At 36.6% G+C, this 22,356-nt stretch overlaps 1 protein-coding gene across 15 annotated transcripts in view; it reads left to right on the forward strand.

The window, feature by feature from the left end:
* The window catches only part of Fip1l1 (factor interacting with PAPOLA and CPSF1), a 65,018-nt gene that overhangs the window by 22,605 nt on the left and 20,057 nt on the right, over positions 1-22,356 (forward strand). For 8 of the 15 annotated variants that reach the window (XM_048364794.1, XM_048364796.1, XM_048364801.1 and 5 more), the window contains 3 exons: positions 972-1,079; positions 8,251-8,344; positions 10,505-10,661. In XM_048364794.1, coding sequence (XP_048220751.1) covers positions 972-1,079; positions 8,251-8,344; positions 10,505-10,661 — 359 coding nt within the window. Of the gene's footprint in view, positions 1-968; positions 1,080-8,250; positions 8,345-10,504; positions 10,662-22,356 lie in introns of all 15 variants that reach the window. The other 7 variants (XM_048364792.1, XM_048364793.1, XM_048364790.1 and 4 more) reach the window with 1 other exon arrangement.

Here is a 22,356-nt window from a genome sequence, read left to right on the forward strand (position 1 = left end):
TTTACACAGCACATCAGCGTGTTACCATTGAGTGGTTACACTAATGATACTTGTATCTCTTACTAAAGAATGTGTGGGGAGAAATGTCAAAATGTTGTATAAGTTTTTGTGAAATTGCAGAAGTTAATGTTAGCATTCATTAGAGGCACTAACCTTTCTTTCTTGCTACTGTATTGAAATCTGAAATAAGTTCTTGGTTCTTTTTCATTTTTGTATTTTTACTTATAGGAATGTTGAAGTGTGTGTCTATGCATGCGCACGTGCGTGTGTTTTGCCAGTCTTCAAGGGTGTGTGTGTGTGTGTGTTGCCAGTCTTGAGACTTCAATTCAGGGCCTGAGTTCTGTCCCTGAGCTTTTGTGCTCAAGGCTAGCAGTCTACAACTTGAGCCACAGCCCTACTTCTTGCTTTTTGATGGTTAATTGGAGGTAAGAGTCTTATGGACCTTCTTGCTCGGCTGGCTTTGAACTACTGTCCTCGATCTCTACCTCCTGTGTAGGTAGGTTTACAGACGAAAGCCACTTGTCCTGGCAAAATAATGTTATTTTAAAAAATAAAGTTAGGGCTGGGAATATGGCCTGGTGGTAGAGTGTGTGCCTTGTATACATGAAGCCCTGGGTTCGATTCCTTAGCCCCACATATATAGAAAAAGCTGGAATTGGCACCGTGGCTCAAGAGGTAGAGTGTTGGCCCTGAGCAAAAAGAAGCCAAGGACAGTGCTCCAGGCCCTGAGTTCAAGCCCAGAACTGGCAAAAAAAAAAAAAAGAAGTTAATAAGAGTGTGTTTATGTTTAAATGCCACTAGTAGTCTCAGTACCACAACAGATATTTTATGTGGCTTGAAAAGAATGTTGCTACAGGATCATTTCAAAGGACTATAAAGAATGCATGTGAAGGAAAAATGAATGAAACAAAATGGGGGGAGGGTAAGAGACAATAATATGTAAGAAAAACATAGACAATTTATCTCAGCAGAAACAGCACCTCTTCTCAGTCTCAGACAAGTACTGCCTCCAGAAAAGCCAATTCAAGTGTTGGGAAGTGGCAGGATCGTTATGGAAGGGCGGAATCTCCTGATCTAAGGTAAGGCTTTTTTAAAACCTTGGTTACACTCCTATGTTTAGATCTCAGTTTGTTTTGTCTCTTTAGTAAGATAGCAAATTGCTTGATTAGATTATACTGTGCCTTTACCTCTCAGACTTTGGGTTTTGGGGATATATCATTGAAGGATTTTTTTCTTTTTTCACTTTTTGTTGATCTTGGTGCTCGATTCAAGGCCTGGGGGTTGTCCCTGAATTTTTTTGCTCTAGGCTGGCACTCTTGCACTTCTGGTTTTCTGGTGGTTAGTTGAAGAAAAGAGTCTCTTGGACTTTCCTCCCCAGTCTGGCTTCCAACATGATCCTCAGATCTCAGCCTCCTAAGTAACTGCGGTTATATCAGTTCGCCACCGGTGCCTGGCTCAGTTGAAAGACTTTTCCTTACCTTATTATTTAAGACCTTGTTTGTGTCTTACCATTCATCCTTCTGGCCTTTAATGGTACCTAATAAATAATAAATCGTATTGAATCACATTAAGTAAGTGCTCAGTAAAGCTATTTTTCTTTTCCCTATTCTGCAGCTTAATCCTTTTTCATATAACATGGTAATCACTTGATCTAGCATTTTTAGCCTGCCAAATTTGACTCCACTGAATTTTTACAGTATTACACCCAACTTCATACAATGCATAAATCTGCTTTTCTTCTTTTTTGTCTGAGACTGGGACTCAAACTCAACATGTGACAGTTTTACTCATTGGCTTGTGCTGTACAACGTGATTTATGCCTCCATCTCCAGCTTTTTCCATTAACTGCTGTCCTAGGATGTACTGTGTCCCTTACGGTGGTTGTGCTTTGATTGGCCATCCTTTCCCTACAGAATTTGGTTTCTGTTGTATATGTTTTATTTACAAAGCATTTAGCCTTAAAAGTTGTTATAATTTCTCTGAGCCTGTACAATTAAAATAGTAACTTTATTACAAAAGAATATAGTGAGAGATAACTGTGTTAGTGTATTGCCAGCAGCAGTTGGGAGTCTGTACTTTGATGCCCAATTCAGAAATAAAGACCCACGTAGCTTCTATATAGTTATGAAATAATATGTCATGTAATGGCTACTTTTGCTTTGAATTTTCGACATTGTACCTATATAGTCTAAATATGTTATTTATTTATTTTTGGTTGGTTGTGAAGCTTGTACTCAAGGTCTGGGCTCTGTCTCTGAGCCTCTTTGTGCTCAAGGCTAGCTCTCTACCACTTGAGCCACAGCAGCACTTCCAGATTTTATATGGTTAATTGGAGGTAAGAGTCTCATAGGGACTTTCTTGCCTAGGCTGGCTTTGAACCTTGATCCTTAGATCTCAGTCTCCTGAGTAGCTAACATTACAGGCATGAGCCACCAGCACCTGGCAGTAATCTTATTTTAATTAAATAACTTTGAAATGTGAATTATAAAATGCTTTTGATTAAAAATACCTTCTAACAATCAGAGTTAAAAACACTGTCAAAAGTTGATTTTGTAGGGCATTATTGTAGGGCATTCTATAACTTGGCTTTGTAGATATTTAGTTTTGTAAATAGTATAGCAACAAGCATAGTTGTGCAAGATTTTTTTGTGATTTCCTGACTTGTGATGTTCTGGGTAGATAGCCAAGAATGGGCTGGGTGATACGGAAGGTCTATATTTAGTTTTCTGAGGAACCTCCAAACCTCCATCCAGAGTGCTTATCTATCTTTTTTCACATTTTAAGGTTTTCTTTGTATTTATCACAAAGCTTACCACCACTTTTACATGAAAGTAAATGTATACAGTTGTTTTTTTCAGTGCTAGAAATTAAACCCAGGGCCTCACGCTTGCTAGGCAAATATTCTACCACTGAATTGGCCTACATCTCTAGCCCCTAAATACAATTCTGTCAAACATTTACACACAATATACAAATTTGAAGCTGGCAAGTTCTTTGATAACTGCAGGACATAACCTTAAATATTATGTCAGATTTTTTTTTTTGAAAGAGATAAGGTTTATAAGAGATTACTCCAATGTAATTTTGTCCGTGCGGTATTTGAAGCAAAGCTGGGCTCCTCAGTAGATCTTTCAGAGTGCTTATCTAGTTTACATTCCCACCAGCAATGCAGTACGATTACTTTTTCTCCACATTTTGTGTTTGTATGTGGAGTTTGCCCATTTTACATGTACATATGTATTTAAGGTACAGTAGCAAACTAGATTCTAGTATTTAATTAAATTGAGAAGTATGAGGCTTTAGATACTGTTTAAGTCTGCTTGTAACAAAGGTTGGTATTCTGGTTTTTGGTGGGTTTATTATTATTTGTTTGAGTTCCAATAATGGGGCTTGAACTTAAGGTCTGGGCTAACACTCTATCACTTAGCCACATGTATATTTCTGGCTTTTGGTTGAAGATTGTAGTTTCATGGACTTTTTTTGCCACGCTAGGTTTGAACCATGATCCTAAGATCTCATCCTCCTGAATAGCTAGGATTACAGATGTCCAGCTTAAATTTTTTTTTTGTAAGTTACCACATTTGAACACTTGGACTTCTTATCTCATACTAATTAGTCTTTTTGCATAATTGGCTTTCAGGCTTGAACCATATTTTTCAGGCTGACTGAATATATATATATATATATATATATATATATATATATATATATATATATATATTCAGTAGAATTAGTAAAGCCAGTTGGTAAGAAGCAACTGGTAGGTGGTTCCTGCCTGTATTCCATTTAGCAGAAATAGGAAGAATCACAATTCAGGCCCATGTGGGTCAAAAAGTTTGTGAGACTCCATTTCAGCAAAGAAAGCTGATTGGGACCTGGGAATATAGCCTAGTGGTAGAATACTTGCCCTGAATACATGAAACCCTGGGTTCGATTCCTCAGCACTACATAAACAGAAAAAGCCAGAAGCGGCACTGTGGCTCAAATGGTAGAGTGCTAGCCTTGAGCAAAAAGAAGCCAGGGACAGTGGTTCAGGCCTGAGTTCAAGACCCAGGACTAGCAAAAAGAAAAGAAAAGAAAAGCTGGATGCAGTTGTGCAAGTCACTGTTATCCTAGCTTTGTGGAGCCTAAAAAGTAGGATTGCAATCCAAGCCAGTCCAGGTTTATATTCAACACCCTGTCAGGAAAAAGCAAAAAGATCTGTATGCTTGGATCAAGAGGTAGAACACCTGCCTAACAAGTGTAAAGGCCCTGAGTTCAAATTCCAACCTTATCCCCTTTCTCCCACGAAAGAATAAAAAGTGAAGGAAGCAGTTTTAGTAAACAAAGAAATTAAATTGACAATGTGGATAATTGGTATAATCTTACCCCAATTACCAATCTTTATTATGTTTCTATTTATAGTGCCAAGTATTCTTTTTGAAAATTTGTTTCAAATTCTAGATTGTTTGTCTTAAGTTTGTGTTCCTGTATCATTTTTAAACTGATTCAGACTATTAGATGAGGAATAGTAAAACTTGCTTTTCAGTATTGAATCACTAATATATTTAAATTTGCTTGAACCTTTTATAACAAACAAAACATACAAAAACTAGATGCTGAATGAACATTTTTCTGAGCCACCACTTCATGTATTTTAGACAAATGTGGTATTTGAGCAATCTGAATGAATGTTGCTATAGTGTGAACTTGTAAGATTTTATGTAAGCCAAGTGCTGGTGGCTCACTTATATCATACTAGCTACTCAGGTGGCTGAAATGTAAGGATCATGATTGGAAGTCAGCCTGGGCAGGAAAGTTCATGAGACTCTTATCTCCAGTTAACCACACAAAAAGCTGAAAGTGGAGTTGTGCCCCAAGTGGTATAATGCTAACCTTGACCAAAAAGCTTAGGGACAGTGCCCAGGCCTTGAGTTCAAGTTCCAGGACCCACACAAAAGGGAAGGAAGGAAGGGAGGGAGGGAGGGAAGGTTGACCTTGTGTGATTGGACATGTGATGTTCTCTCTAGAGCTGGCTTTTTCTTAAAATGGCATTTTCCAAAATACGAAAGTAAAAATGTGGCAGGCAGAGCTTTATTGCAAGTTCTCTTCATAAGTGAATAGACTTCACTGAATTATGATTCACTGTCCTCTAATGGGTCAAATTTGAGCATGTCTCCTTGTAACAATAAAAACTTTTGTTTTATTCTAAAATATTCAAGCTTCAAAGAGCTTGAGAAATATTGCTATGGAAGAAGGGGAAAAGTGTACTGCTGAGTTTGGAGCTGGGTTACATAATCTTGGTGGTGCCACTTTACTAGGCAGAAAAGCCTCTTTACGCATTTTATAAAACCTTATTGGACTTACACCTTGAATGTTTTTGTAAACTATTAAGCAACTTCAAAGCTAATGAAAGCACTTGCAATCAGACTTGAAAAGATAGAGATAAAATCAAGTATACAGGTAACTGCTCATTCTTGTTACTTCTTTACTTTCACCAGACTTTACCATTTGAAAGTTATATTGTTAGATTTTTAAATTATATATTTTCTTGATACTAGACTATGTTAAATGTTCTTTATAAATGATGTGTGTACCACAGAGAAAAGTATTCTTGATCTATGAAAGCAAAATACACAGAAAGGTATCTGTCACAAAAATAAAAATAAATGTTAAAATATATAGTGTCACTGACATTCTGTTCTTAATTACCAGACCTTGATGGATATGATGTTGTGTTTATTACTAAGTGATAGATTTAGATATTTGATTTCCAGCACCCCAAATAGACTGAAGAGATTTTAGCAGAATTTTTTATCTGCTACTTTAGATTCTTTCATTCTAGGAGAGAATCAAATGTCTGTTAAGTCATTGAAATTGATTGTAGTAGTCAACTTGGGCTAGATATTGGAATTATTTAGGAACCTTGAAAAAAAAATGATGCTTAGGCACAGGAGATGCTGTTTTTAATAGTCTGATGTTTGTATACCCTGGGCATCAGGTCATTTTGTTGTGATGGCAAGATTGAGAAACATTGATTTACAGATTTGATTCTGGTTTGACTTAAAGCTTAAAATCAAGTGTTAGTTGGGTTTTGGAGCAAAATGGTAGGTTTAGTTATAATGAAAATTGACATTAGCATGCCCCTTTTAGCTTCATAGAGTAATTTAAAAAAAAAATTTAGTTTATATTCTTTGCTTCCCTGAGCAGCTTTTGCTTATAATCATTTCCAAAAGTTTTGTGCTTTTTCTGTTGCAAGGAGAATGACAGAGAACTATGATAGCTACGTTAACTTTATGCTTTCTAATTAAATAGATGCTGGCACAGTTAAGCATATAATATCAAAGTTGCAGTAAATTCTGTCATAATTAAACTACTGTTTTATACAATGAAATAAAAAGCTCTCCATCAAGATCTTTTATGAAAGGCTGGTGGTGTAGCTCTGTAATAGAGCATTTGCCTGGTATACTCAGAATCCTGGGTTCAGTAACCTACAAAGTTGTGGGGCATGGGGACACTTTGATGAAATATAATGTAGTTCAATGCTGTTTTCCATAATGAGATGTCAGAATAACATTGGATTTCTAAATTACCCAACTGTGTTACATACTGTCTGCTTTGGGTTATTTTGTTACATACTGTGTGTTTGTTGTCATTGAATCATTTATGAGCAAAATGGCAAATCTGGCTTCTCATTAAGGCCAATCAGTTTGCATGGTTAAAAAAAAAAGCTTGTCTTGGTCCTAGGAATTTCTAAGAAAATATATTTTTTGAATTTTCCTCTATGTACACTTGTTTAGATTGATGTCTCTGGTATATATTTTTGTAAACATGTTTAGTAAGAATCTTTAATAACTAATCTATCTAAGGGTGAAAGAATAACCAGCTTTCTCTAACCTTATTGTCCCAGAATTTTTAAAATCTTTGTAGACATTCGTGGTAAAAACAGGTCCTAGAAATCTCCCCTCTTCACAGAAAAGTTAGTGCCAAATTGTTCCTGAAGTACTTTGAAGAATCATTTGTAACCTAGCAGAAACTGTGTTAAAAATGAAGAGTACAACTTGTGGGCAGGGATAGGAGGGAAAAATTGGGAGGGAAGAAAGGAGTTGACCTTGTCCTGGGATGTAAGGGGAAACAATGGGAGGGAGCAAGCAAAGGGTTGACATTGTTCAAAAAGAAATGTACTCTTTATCTTCTGTAACTATAAACCCCTGTCTACACCATTTTTATAATAATAAACTTAGAAAAACAAGCAATTCAAAAAAAAATCTCATTACCTGACTTATGAAACAGTAACTCGTCTGTATATCGCCTTTATAATCACAATAAATATTTTTAAAAAGAAAAGAAGCAATTTTATACTTTCAGTAAAGCAACTTAATTTTTATAGGTATAAAATTATTTGTGACATGTTTAAAGGTTCATTTGAGGCAAACTGTCATTTATGCTTTCCAGAAAAGTCTTAAATTTCTCAAAAATGAATTATCTTGCTGAAAGTAATTATAGTTCAAAGGAAAAAGGTCTTACAGTCTTTAGCATTAAAAGTTTCAGGTTTGAAAATGAATTTTGCTGTTTATTATGTAGATCAATGACTTTATTCTGAATCCTGACTTTGTCATGACTAACAAGTATACAGTGAGAAAAACTGTTGCATATGTTCTGTATTTGTCAAAGTGAGCATTATTTTTCTGAAGCTTTGTTGGGGAAATTTTAAAGTTTCTGTAATATAATTCTGATATGTGTTATGAATGCTTATCTCAGTTTGACTAACATTTGCTATCTTTTTAATTTTTTGGGGGGGGCCAGTCCTGGGGCCTGGACTCAGGGCCTGAGCACTGTCCCTGGCTTCTTTTTGCTCAAGGCTAGCACTCTGCCACTTGAGCCACAGTGCCACTTCTGGCCATTTTCTGTATATGTGGTGCTGGGGAATTGAACCCAGGGCCTCATGTATACGAGGCAAGCACTCTTGCCACTAGGCCATATCCCCAGCCCCTAACATTTGCTATCTGATTCAGTTCCATGATGATACATTTAATAGTAGATTACTTAAAATTAGTATGTTTTAAAAAAAGCCATTCATCTACTTACATTTTAACATCATGATTATTTCTTAATATTTTGGTTCTAGCTTATTAAAAAAATCACAATCCAAAAATGAGTGAAATCTTTGAGTTGTTTGTATTTTTTAATGTATTACAAAGTATTTTAGCTTTTATTTCCTACTAAATATTACTTCTCACACATCTGAATTGATTCATTTTTATGTTTTAGGAGATTACCTGGAGCAATCGATGTAATTGGTCAAACTATAACTATTAGTCGAGTAGAAGGAAGGCGACGCGCAAATGAAAACAGCAATATACAGGTTATAATCTCTGGGTTTCTCCTAGAGTTTTCTTTTTCCTTGTTAATACATAGATTCACTGATAATTCTACCACTTACATGTCACATTTTAACTTCTGTTACAATTCTTGCTACTTAACAAAATTGGGTTTCTATTGTTTTGTATATCCTTTTGTTCATGTAAATTTGTATTTTCCTATATTAAAAATATGATTTTAAAATCTCTGATAGCTTTATTGTATATATCATCATTTATGTATGTGACTTTCTGAGTACAATAGAATTCCTTTGTTAGTTTTTTGTTGTTTTTTCCTTTATTGTACCTGTCCCCATGTTTAAACTGAGGGTTTTGGTGCTGTTCCTAAAGTTTTTTCCTCAAGGCTAATGCTCTCCACTTGAGTCACAGCTCCGGCTCTCGTAGGTGGTTAAGTGGAGATTAGAGTCTTACGGTCTTTTTTGCCTGGGCTAGCTTTGAACCAGGATCCTCACATCTCAGCCTATTGAGTAGCTAAGATTATAGGTATGAGACACTGGGGCATGGCTACAATTAATTTGTTATTAAGTGAATAGAATTCAGTAATTGACATTGCCAACTGTTTCTGTAGGCTGTATTTTTTCATTATTTCTTTGTCTGGATACCATAAAAGTGTTGAAATGGCCCACTTGCTGGTACATACCTGTAATCCTAGCTACTCAGTAGGCTCAGTTCTGAGGATCATGGTTAGTCACCATTAGAATAAGCCCACCCAGGCAGAAAGGTCCATGAGACTCTTACCTTCAGTTTGTCACCAAGTAGCTAGAAGTTGAGATTGTCTCAAGTAGTAGAGCACTAGCCTCAAGCATAAAAGCTCAAGGGCATTGTCCAGGCCCTGAGTTAACCCAGGACTTGCATACACAAAGTATACACACACACATACACACACACACACACACACACACATACACACACAAATCGACATTGTTTTGACACTAATTCTGTAAATGTAGTTACATTAAGTTGTTTTAGCATTTTTATATATTTAAGATAATTTATTTTCCATCTCCATTATTAAAATGACATGCTTTTAAAAATTGTTTCAGACTTTAAGAAATACCTGAGTAGAAACCTTATAAAATTTCCTGTATTTATGTGTTGAAAATCTTAACGAAAAGAGAAATTACATGTTGAAATGATGTGCTTTAGTCATTAAGCATTCAAGAGGTATAAATTAAATTTACAGAATTAATTTGACTGTTTTTGCTACTTTCCAAACATATCTTTGTACATCTGAGTGTCTCAGGTGACTTTTCAAAGGTCCAGATATCTATGTGCCAATTTTCTTGTTGAATTTCATTAGGTTTAAGATGCTTCTGTAGAGTGCCTATCTCTTGCCTGTTCACACAAATCATCATTTTGCAAGCACTATTTTACTTTACAGTATGAACCTTTGGTCTCAAAGTTACAAGGTTCACTCAAAAAAATGATTGCATGTCTTAATTGCCTGCTACTTGAAACCCATTATTGGGTGCATTTTAGTCTCCTACCTTGCTACTTGGTTGCAACAGACATTCATTGACATAGTCAATGGTTGAATGTTGTGTTAATTTCTTAGGGCTATATCCACATTGTTAGTGGTTACATTGCTTTAACTTAAATGGTTTAACTTTGATTGGGATATAAATATTTATTGTGTTATATTCAGTACTTGTTTCTTATTTGAGGTGTTATTATTTCTCAATATCTCTTGGTGGTAATGCAGTTATTTTTCCTAAGCTTTGGATATGAACATCTAAAGAAGTATGAATATAGGCTCACATATGTATATGTAATGATGCAACTCACACAAGGAAATACTATCCCTAAAACCTATGTATTTTTTTTTTTTTTGGCCAGTCCTGGGCTTGGACTCTGGGCCTGAGCACTATCCTTGGCTTCTTTTTGCTCAAGGCCAGCACTCTGCCACTTCAGCCACAGCGCCACTTCTGGCCATTTTCTGTATATGTGGTGCTGGAGAATCGAACCCAGGGCCTCATGTATATAAGGCAGGCACTCTTGCCACTAGGCCATATCCCCAGCCTCTAAAAACTGTGTATTTGAATTAAATTATTTAATTTATTGCTTAGACTAAATGGAATTATTTATTAAAATTAAGTTTAGATAACATTTACTCATCTTTCTAATTCACTATGCTCTTATTTTAGGTCCTTTCTGAAAGATCTGCTACTGAAGTAGACAACAATTTTAGCAAACCACCTCCATTTTTCCCTCCAGGAGCTCCTCCTACCCATCTTCCTCCACCCCCCTTTCTTCCACCTCCTCCAACTGTCAGCACCGCTCCACCTCTGATCCCACCACCAGGTACATAGTTTAAAAAAAAAAAAGGTATTTGAGTTTTGGAAGAAAATAACTTTAAATTTTTTTTCAGTTTAATAGTAAAGAAATATTTTTAAAAATATTATGAGTTATTGCTTTGAATTAAAAGTTGTAGTTATGATACTTATTTTGTCTTTAACAGATTCACACTGAAATAGATTATACATGCCTTTCTATTTCAGCACTAACTGAACAAAAAATGATAGTAATCCTGAAACTAAAGTTGGTATTGGTATATTAATAAATTTATACTGAATTGTTAGTGATGTTAATTTGTTTTTGAAAAAAATTAAAGATATTTTTATCATATTCTTAAATTACTTTTGACTTTTTTATCTTTTTTGTTTTTATTTTTTTAATTACATTTTATTGACAAGGTGATGTACAGAAGGAGTACAATTACATAATGTGGTAGTAAGTACATTTCTTGTCATATTTATTACTTTTGATTCTTAAGAAAAAAAATCCCCAAATTTCATTTTTATTTGTACTTTGGATCTTTCATTTGGTGGCTTTAAATTTTTTCCTTCCAGTAAGTTTTCAATATTTGTTCTTCTTAATGGACTTTTTATGAAAACAACAGTAAGTATATAGTTACTTCTTCCCAGAGAGAGTGTCAGTAGTAAATGATCAAAGTTAGCAGCTAGTTCTAATCAGAGTTATATTGAAAAATGTATTAGGAATTCTGTTAGTAAAGCATTATATTCTAAAAACCCATGTACTCTCACTCTACTTTGTGAGAGAACCACCTTTGCTTTGTGTGTCCATTGTGACCAGAGTACAGAGCCAGATAATCGGTCTTCCTATTATATTCTTACCTAATAAGTTCATTTTAGCCCTCTAAATGTCAGCTATTCTCTCATCCCCAACACCTTTGATTTCCTTTCACTGTCAGCTCAACTCCCACAAAGATGAAAACAGTGTTAAAAAACTGATTCCTGGCTTTAGAAAATCTGTTATCTGATAATAGAGGAAGAGTGAAATAGTTGAGATGTGTGCCTCCGCCAGTCAACATTATTTCCAAAGTTTAATGACTTTCAACTGCTAATTTGAGTGCAGGCCATTTGTAGGTTGGAATTGAACCTGTGGTTCTTGTGTCTTTACTATATTCCGAATTAACCAAGCAATAGAGGACTTAATGTTCATAACCAGGACTTACAGTAATTCACAAGTGAGTCCCTTATCTTCTGAAAAAAAGATGTAGAAAATAATTATTGAATATTTGATTAGTGAGATTAAAAATGATAAATGTGATAATTGTCCTATTTCTGAATTTCCTTATAATCTTATTTATTCTAGCACTAATGATATGAAAAAAATTTAAGAACTTTAAATATTCTGGTTATTTTTATTTGATAATTGTTCATGTTTATGGGGTACATTATGATATGTTATGTATTTATATTATGTAATGATTTCAAGCTGATTAACAGATATATTACTGCACATTCTCATCAGATTTTATAATGAGAACATTCCAAATTAATTATCAATTTGAAATATATAGTTATTTGCTATGGTTACTATTTTGTGCATTAGATCTCTAAAACCAATTTTTCTTTCTAACAGAAATTGTGTGTACCTGATTAAAAATTTCCATTTCCACCCTCATATCAGCTTCTGGTACCTCACCTCCATTCTACTCTCTTTTTATATATTTCATATATATGAGATATGATATAGTATTTCTCTTTCTATACTTGCCCTAGTTCACTTAGCATAATACCGTCTAAGTTCATTGCAAATAACAAAAGATTTTTCTTACTTTCTTATTTTTCTTATTAGTATCTTCAAATGGCTAACGTTTTTATATGTCTTCTAACTTACTTGTTTATGTTAAGGTTGGAGAGAAGTGATGTAATTTAATGGAAAAAATACTAGTATATTTCTTATAATCAATGAATGGCATTTATGTCGAAGTTTACTTTTTTCAAAATGTTAAGATTATTCCATGTCTTGTAACATTTTATAAGAATAACAGATCTTTGAGTGATGTATGGATTATTGATGGCATTATATTGTAGTCCCATTGATTCTTTTTCTGTTGTTTAATCCATTTATCTTAGTGTTAAGCTCCATGATCCCTATCCAGGTTTCATTTGATACTTAGTCTTGAATTATGTTTTCCTGCTGCCATGTCAATATTTAAGCAAAAATTCTAATGAAGTCCAATCTTGAATTAAATAGCACTTAACTGTGGCATATATTTTCAAGTGACATTAAAAACAAATATTTCTAAGTTGAATTATTCTTTATTTTTGCTAAATGTGAGCTGTTAGAGAGAAGGTAGTAGTATATTTTCATGTTTTCCTATAATAGTGTTGTATGTACTCAATATTCCCTGAACATGTTGACTGACTAGGTTAACTACATATTTTATGTTTTTGTAACACCAAAAAATGGTTTTCAGATGATCAGGTGCTATGTTTAATCAAAACTTAAGTTATATCTAAATAGCAATATGGCCTTATACACATAATGGAGGCCCTGGTAAAAACTATATATTCAGTTGTAATTTGCTACATTATTACACTGTTTTTGTAGTTTGTTGTAAATTAAATAACACTGGGAATCAGAAGCAGCTAATAAGTGAAAGGCATGACTGAAGGAGGAGTCTTTGCCTATTACCTTAAAAGTATTTCCTTTTCCTTAGAAAAATCTTTTGCTTTCTTTGGAATGTAAGAATGCTATTTGGGCTTTTCTGCTTTAAGATAGTGCTTGTATGTGTGTTAACGTGTGTGTGTCTGTGTGTCTGTGTATGGTTAATTGGAGGTAAGAGTCTTAGTTCTTTCCTTCCTGGGCTGGCTTTGAACCATGATCTTGTACTCCTGAGTAGCTAGCATTAAAAGCATGAGCCACTAGAGCCTGGCTTAAATGTTGGGTTTTTTTAAAAAATGATTGCTATTATAGAGGTGATATATAGAGAGATTATATATATATATATATATATATATATATATATAAAATATATATATGTCAGGTAATAATTACATTTCCTTTCATACAGGTCATCTGTTCCCTCGTTCTCTCCCATTCCCTCCCTCCTGTCTTTGCCTATAAGTTGTGAACTTTTTCCTTGGGTTCTGTGCCTTCCCCCCACCCTCCTACAGATATGCATAAATGTACTGTATACAAGGTAAAGAAAACAAAATCATTAGCAAAAGATAAAACAAATTAAGAAAAGAGCCTTTGTTTCCATATCCTTGGAGTTTGTTTTTGTATGTATATTATAAACATACGAAGAGGTACTTGGGTAATTACACCTTTGTGATTCTCTCCTAAGACTATCCTCTTTTGGTCTTACTGTATATGAGTATCTAGAATCCTGTGTAATTTTAAATCTAACTTCTGCTTATCAGAGAGAACATGTGCCATTTGTCTCTCTGATCTTGGCTTAACTTGCTTACTGTTCTAGTCCTTTTCCCTTCAGATGAAATTATTTTATTCTTTCTGATGGCTGTGTAAAATTCCATTGTATATAAGTACCGTATTTTTTGGATCCACATAACAGTTGTGGGACATTCTAGGTATTTTCCATATTTTGGCTATTGTGAATAGTGTGGGAATGAACATGGATATGGAGGTGTCCTTATCATATCCTGGTTCATGATGCTCAGGATAGATGTGTAGTAGTATGGCTGAGTTGAGGGAAGGGCTGTGTTTATTTTTTTGAGGAACCTCAGACTACTGTCCAGAGTAATTGTACTAGTTTACATTCCCATCAGCAGTGAAGTAGGGTTCCTTTTGCCCCACATCCCCACCAGCATTTGTTGCTTGAATTCACAATGTTGGCCAATTCTGACTGGGGTGAGATGGAATCTCAGGTTGTTTTGATTTGCCTTTCCTTTACGGCCAGAGTCCTTATGTGTTTCTTTGCCATTCTTACTTCTTCTGAGAAGTCTCTCCTTAGCCCCCTTGCCCATTTAGTAATTGGTGTATTAAGTTTGGAAGAGGTTAGTTTTTTAACTCCTTGTATATGTTGGACAGTGGGCCTTTGTCTGATATGTTGCTGGTAAAGATAATCTTCCAGCCTATTGTCTTTCTAGTTTGCTAACTGTTCTTACTTTTGCAAAAACTTTTAATTTTAATGTAGTTCTACTTGTCAAGTCTCTTTCCTATCTGTTGTACCCCTGGGACTCTATTCAAGAAGTTCCTGCCTATATCTATATAGGTTCTAACATTTCTCATACTCTTATCTTGCAGTAGTTTCAGAATTATGGTTTCTGACATTGAGATCTTTGATCCACTTTGAATTGATGTTGGTGCATGATGACAAGCAGGGCTCTATTTTTAGGGATCCATTTATGGCTGCCCAGTTTTCCCAATACCACTTGTTGAAGAGGCTCTGTATTTTCCACTGTATGTGTTTTGCTCCTTTGTCAAATATCAGAAGACTGTAAGTGTGTGGTTTTATTTCTGGTTCTTCTACTCTGTTCCATTGATCTCTGGTCTATTTTTTGTGCCAATATCAAGCTATTTTTGTTATTATGGCTCTGTAGTAAGTTTGAAATCTGGTATTGTGATACCATCTGCTTTTTTTTTTTTTTTTTTTTTGCTTAGCATTGTTTTGGCTACTCTAGGTCTTTACTTGTTCTATATGAATTTTTGGATTGTTTTCTCTATCTCAGTAAAGAATGTCATTGGGATTTTGGTGGGGATTGCATTGAATTTGTATATCGTTTTTAGCAGTAAGGCCATTTTCGTAATATTGATTGTACCTATCCATGAAAGTGGAAGGTCTTTCCATTTCCTGTTTTACTTTTTGATTGGTTTCTTCAGATTTTTATAGTTTTTGCTATAAAGAGATTTTACATCTTTGGTTAGGTTCTTAGGGGTTTTTTTTGTTTTTATTTTTTTGAGGCTATCATAAATGGAGTTGTTTTCATGATTTCCCTTTCTGCTTGTACATTGTTAGCGTACAGAAAGGCTCCTGATTTTTGTGGGTTAATTTTATATCCTACTACTTTGCCAAAGTGGTTTATCAGCTCTAGGAGTTTTTTTTTGGGGGGGGGGGGGGAGAGGGGTTGGGTCCTGTAGGTGTAAGATCATGTCATCTGCTAATAGGGATAGTTTAATTTTTTTCTTTCCCTATGTGGATCCCATTTATATCCTTGTCTTGCCTTATTGCTGTGGCTGAGAATTCCAGAATTGTATTGAAGAGGAGTGGAGAGAGTGGGCATCCTTGCCTTATTCCTGATTTTAGGGGAAATGATTTTATCTTTTCCCCATTTGGTATGATGTTGGCTGTTCTGTCATATATAGCCTTTATTGTTTTAAGGAATATTCCTTCTGTTCCTAGTTTCTCCAAAGCTTTTTTAACATGATTGGATGTTGTATTTTATTGAAGGCCTTTTCTGCATCTATTGTGATGGTCATGTGGTTCGTGTCCTTGACTATGTTGACATGTTGAATTGATTTGTGTATGTTAAACCAGCCTTGCATCTGTAGGATGAAGCATAGTCACAATGTATGATTTTTAAAAATTGTGTTCTCTTTTTTCCTTAGCTATTTGCCTGGTTTGGGGTTGAGTATGATACTTTATAGACTGAGTTTCGAATTGTGCTCTCTGCTTCTACTTCATGGAAAAGCTTGAGGAGTATTGGTATTCGTTCATCTTTAAAAGTTTTACATAATTCAGCAGTGAATTCATCTGGGCCTGGACTTTTCCTTGTTGGGAGACTTCTGATTTCTTCCTCTATCTCCTTGCATGTTTGTTGTTGGTTTGCTTAGCTTGTTTGTCTTGTTGGTTCAGTTTAGGCAGTTGGAATGCTGTTCTTTTTCTTTTAATTAGGGAGTTGAGTTCGTTAATGTTTAGTGTTATTACAGAGAGATGTGTCATGTTTCCTGTCATTTTCTTAATTTCCTGTACTTTACTTCTTTCTTCTTCCTGTGCTCTGGCCTCTTTGTTTTCTTCAAGTGTGGTGCCCCTTGTTAGGCAGGAGGGAAAGGTCTGAGGCCAAGCTCTGTGGGTCACAACCAGTGCTGGTCTCCTGTGAGGGCAGGGGTCCCTGGCAGGGTAATCACTCCTTGATCTTGGAATTGGCCGTGGGCTAACCGGCAGCACTGTGGTAGATCTCTGTGTCTGGATGCTTTAGTCTAATTCTTCAGGTGTCAGAGTCCTGGGCCACCATCGGGCTGCTTACACAGCTTAGCCATGTTGGTGGTAGGCTGACCATTTGTAAGGTGGAAGTTCTCTGGGTCCGGATGTCATGGTGCCACGCTGCTGGTTTCCGTCTTTCTCTGCACTGTCCAGGTCCAGCGCTGTGGAATTTTTCTCCATCTGGATTCAGCAGCGTGGCCTGTTGGATCCTGGAGTCCTGGGTATCTGCGGGGCTGCTCTAGCGGCTTATTGTAGCTGCTGGCATGGGATGGGGTGTTGACAGAGAGCTCTTCACGGTTTTCCTTCCTTGTATCTGTTCAAGTTGTGATTTTTTTCTGCTCCTTTGATTGTGTATCTCTCTCTCTCTCTCTCTCTCTCTCTCTCTCTCTCTCTCTCTCTCTCTCTCTCTCTGTGTTGTCATCTTTTGGGGGAGAGTGTGTATTAGTACCCTAAATCTGTTTGATTAGAGAAGGCTAGGGTCTGTTCCTATTGTTTCGCCGGCATCTTCTTTCTGTCTTAAATGTTGTTTTACATTTACTTTAAATAGTTATACAAAGGGGTTTCAGTTCCACAAGTCAGGTTATGAGAACTATGTTGCGTATTTTAACCTTATCTTGAAAGTTCACAGTAAACCCTACTTGAAGGTTTACAGACATGGTTTACCACATAAGTGTAAATAGTTCTAACAGTTACTAAGTAATAGAAACAACTCTCTTCCAAGACTTTTCCTGTCAAATAGTTGATAGAGTGAAAAGGTTTGTCCCCTTCCCTTGAACAGCCATTTATAAGTGTGTATTTAGTATTTTAATAATTATTAATAAGTTAGAGAGGAGAAAATGTTTCTGGTTGTAGTTGATTTGTGTGAAGCATAGAGCTTTGTCAGGCAGCAATGGTAGATCCCACTGGAAATGCAGAAATGTTTAATGTTGTGGTTAATCATATTCTCATCCATTGTTTAAAAAGTAATTTTTTTTTGTTAGATTTCATTGTATTAAGTCTTTTTTTTTTTTTTTTGTCCTGGGGTTTGATAGACTCTCTAATTTGAAAGATCCCTCAGTTTACTAAATGTAACCCACAAAGAAAACATCCCTGCTTTTAAAGCTGAATATGGGGTTTACATTTTAGAAGGAAGCTGATTTCTCATGTAAAACTGTGGCTTATCTAGTTATCTAGTATTACTATGTGAGCTTAAATAACATCTACATTTTTCTTGGTTTTGGGTTGATGATACCGTGGGGACAGAGGAAGTAGAGCAGCTGACATCTGGGGTCTTTCTACATTTTCTAAAAGGTCTGAAATCTCAGTAGAGTATTTCTCTTAGTAGTCTCACTTTTTAACATGAACATTTTTTGAACTTTTTGATCATAGACTTCCCTATACTCTAAATTACTGCAGTCCCAAAGAATTTCAGTTTGTAGATATTACAGGTATTTTGTTATGAGAAATTAAAGCAGAAATTAAGAGATTAAAGTAGAAATTCTTGAGCTCATTACATTTTAACATAAAATGTCATTTTATAGAATAAAAAAGGTTTAGTGCCTAGAAGTGTTATTGTTTCAAACTTTTGTAGTTCCTTTTACTCTGTTTTGATGGAGAAAAGCTGGGCTCTCTTATTTGTTTCTATACTAAATTTGTAGTGATATCATAAACCACAAAGCCTTGACAAAACATAGCTTTTCACTCATAGAAAATACACAAGAGAAAAGCAATACTTTATATAAGGTTCGCCAGAAAGGAAACCCGCCACATGGTTCAGGAGAAAGCAGTTTATTGCGGAGAAAGCATACTGCCTGCCCACACAAGAATGAGGCGGTGGAGACAGAGGAGAAGGAAGAAGGAGAAGGAAGAGAGAAAAGGAAAGAGAAGGGGACTGTGTTGAGCCGGATTATATAGGAAAAGGTAGAAGATATGGCCAGGTGAATTGGATGTGACTTCAGAGAAGGCACACCTGTTTCCAGATGTGCCAGTTACCTAGGTATACCTAGGTAGCACAGACAGGTGGGGGGACATCTGCATGGACCCCTCCTGGGGGTGGACCTTACATTCCGGCCTTTTAATAATTATGAAACAGGGTGCCAATTCTCTCTGGCTACTTCCTCTTGGCAAGGGGTGTCAACATTAGGGGTAAAAGGTGTAGATGTGGCCCCCTCCGGGATAAGGCAAGCAGTAGCTGTCCTTTGGTGGTCCTTGAAGGAAGCCTGGAAGAAGTCTCATGAGGCAGGGGCTGTAGCTTATTAGGAATTGACTACAAATAATTGTGATTTATTTCTCTAAAACTGCCAGCTTTTTCCTTTGGCTTGTGGAATCAGGTGATCTTGGGATTGCTTCAAGGGAGTTTAACTGTGATTCCACCCACTGTGTGGCCAAGATGGTGATTTTTCTGAACAGTCATGGTGTTAAGAATACTTAGGTCAGTGGTTGCAGTTATTTTGTTTTTAGATCAAACCCAGAATGGCTAGCCGTTGAGAGAGAAACTAGAGGGGGGGGTCCCTGGAACCCAGCCTGTGTTGCACTCTTGAGAGCACAAGCAAAAAGGTTGGACCATTGAGACTGATTTTCTAGCCTATGAGGCGTTTTGACTTTATGGAGTAGTCTGGTGAGGACGTAGGAGTTCATAAGGACATAGATGGGGGTCCACAAGGACATAGACAGGATGTAGATTCAAATTCTCAATTCAGACATCCCTGAAATGTGAACAGACTGGCCAAAAAGGCATAAGGAGTTCCTCTGGTGGGAGTCACTCACCAGACTTAGAGAGGAGATGGTGTGGTGGGTGCATAGCCAGCAGTGGTAAAGGCGAGAAATCCGAAGTGAGTTTCTTCCGAGTTTCGGGAGTTTGGTCCAAGGAGGGCTGGTCAGAAGAGCAGAGGAAAGATCCAGTGACTCATGAATCTGTCCCCTCCCAAGTCAGGCACCAGATGTAATGTTCACCAGAAAGGAAACCCTCCCCATGGTTCAGGAGAAAGGAGTTTATTGGGGGGAAAACAAACTGCCAACCCACACAAGGTGGAGGCATGGGGAGACAGAGGAGAAGGAAGAAGTGAAAAAGAGTAAGAAAAGGAAAAAGAAGGGACTGTGTTGAGCCAGATTATATAGGAAAAGGTGGAAGATATGGCCAGGTGGATTGGATGTGACTTCAGAGAAGGAGGAGGTACCTGCCTCCAGGTGTGCCAGTTACCTAGGTAACTCAGGTACTGGGTGCAGACTTAAACAGATGTGGGGCATCTGCATGGAGCCTTCCTAGGTGTGGACCTTATACTTTAGAATTTTTTTTTCCAACTATAGTATTATTAAGGTTGGAAACCTCTGTCCTGATGCCCATTACTGATTCCTTATGCTTGAAGACACCACATCTAAAGACTAATTCTTCAAGACCTTTTGCCTTGCCAATTGCTGGTGGTTACTCAGGAGGCTGAGATTTGAAGTTCAAAGCCATCCCAGGCAGGAAAGTCTGTGAGACTCCTACCTCCAATTAACCACCCGAAAACCAGAAGTGCTGCTGTGGCTCAAAGTGTTAGAGGGGTAGCTTTGAGTAAAAAAAAAAAAATTTAGGGACAGTGCGCAGGCCCCCAAGTTCAAGCTTCACAACCAACAGCAACAAAAAGGAAGACCTCGTGTCTTTTTATTACCTATTTTCCCTTTCTCTCACCCATCTCCCTCTTTCTTTCCCCCTTTCTCCATCCTCTTCCCTCTCTTTCTTGTCTTCCATCCTCTTCTCTCCTTGTCTTTTTCTGACACCACCTCCCTACCCAAGTACTGAAGATTGTAGGTATAAAAGCCATCATGCCTGTCTAACAGTTTAATAATTTCATGGGAGTAGTTTTGACCTTAGAAAAGTCTCAGAGACCCCCCCAAAAGTCCTTGGAAAGTTGACCTGTATTAGGTGAATTCTGTCAGCACCCTTGACTTTTGCCCTATTAACTGAAATGTCATTTTATGAAAGTAACAGTTAGGAAACTGTTAAACTTTGGTTATTTAGTCTTAACCAATAGATTGCTTCAGATCTTTACTATTTGCTAGAATTACACATTTTTCAGAAATACATTTGAAAAACAATTCCTTAATGGCTTTGAAAACTTACATTCACTCTTTTAATATTAAACGAAAAAGCCTGTTACTATTTCCAGTAAACTCAAAGTGATGAATGAATAATGCTCATTTTCTGTGATAGTGTTTTGTGGCACAAGTAATCTGGGGTAATTCAAATGCAAATTTCATAAGGACTAAAAGCTTTTTCATAATGTTGGTTTTTTTTGTGTGTGTGTGTGTGTGGTTTTTTTTGCCTATCCTGTTGTAATGGTTGCATTTTTGATGGTGGAGTTTGTAGAATCTAATTACAGTTTATCATTTGTCTTTTATTTGCACTGATATTCTAATCGTTTTGTGGTTGTTTGTGAGCTGGGTAAAAAATTTAAGTTCCCGCTTAAAATATGGACATTTCTTTCAAATATTTTTTAATTTAAGATATACTTTTTATTATTCTGTAGTAAGTATTAGATCTTATAAATTGGATAACTTAATGGTCCTTAACAGATAAGATAATTTGCCCATTTTAAATACTGTAAAATTTTCTTTTTAGTGTTCATGAAGTATACTGGTAATTTTTGTTTTGTGACCATAGCATTTTGTGTGTGTGTGTGTGTGTTTACACAGGGCCTAGGCACTGTCCCTTACACACACATACACACAGACATTCACACTCAAGCTAATGCTCTACTATTATCTGAGGTAAAGCTCTACTTCCGACTTTTTGGTAATTAGTTGGAGATAAGACAGATTGCAGTCTCCTGAGTAAATAGGATTATAGGAATGAGTCACTGGTGCCTGGCCTGCGTGTGTGTGTGTGTGTGTGTGTGTGTGTGCGCACGCGCATGCATGTGCGCACAGATTTTTAATAACCTCCCATCCTTTCTTCCTCCTCCCTCCTTTCCCCCTCAACTTGGTCTAACTCAGGACCTTGTGCTTGCTAGGCAGACATACTACCACTAGAGCCACTTCTCTACCCTACATCTTTTTTTTTTTAGTTGTCTTCCTAGACTGGCATTGAATCACAGTTCCCTCCCCCGGGGTGTGTGTGTGGGGGGGTGTGTGTCGGGGTGTGTGTGTGTCAGGGTGTGTGTGTGTGTGTGTCGGGGTGTGTGTGTGTGTGTGTGTATTATTATTTTTTTTTTTTGGCCAGGCCTGGGCCTTGGACTCAGGGCCTGAGCACTGTCCCTGGCTTCTTTTTGCTCAAGACTAGCACTCTGCCACTTGAGCCACAGCGCCACTTCTGGCCGTTTTCTATATATATGGTGCTGGGGAACCCAGGGCTTCATGTATAGGAGGCAAGCACTCTTGCCACTAGGCCATATTCCCAGCTCCTCTACCCTACATCTTGTTGTTTGATTGGGATGGGGTTATCTCACTAAACCTACCCTCCCTCTACCCTTTGACCTTAATAGTGCTCCTCCTGAGTAGCTGGGATTACAGGTATGAGCCACCATGACACCTTTTAGGATATTTCTTAAATTTTGAAAGTAAGTTCTTACAAGGTATTCTTATTGAATATTGTACAGAATTGCCTATTAATGCATTTTTTAT

This window comes from Perognathus longimembris, chromosome 16 (assembly GCF_023159225.1).
Source record: "Perognathus longimembris pacificus isolate PPM17 chromosome 16, ASM2315922v1, whole genome shotgun sequence".
In the NCBI taxonomy this organism is placed as follows: Eukaryota; Metazoa; Chordata; class Mammalia; order Rodentia; family Heteromyidae; genus Perognathus; species Perognathus longimembris.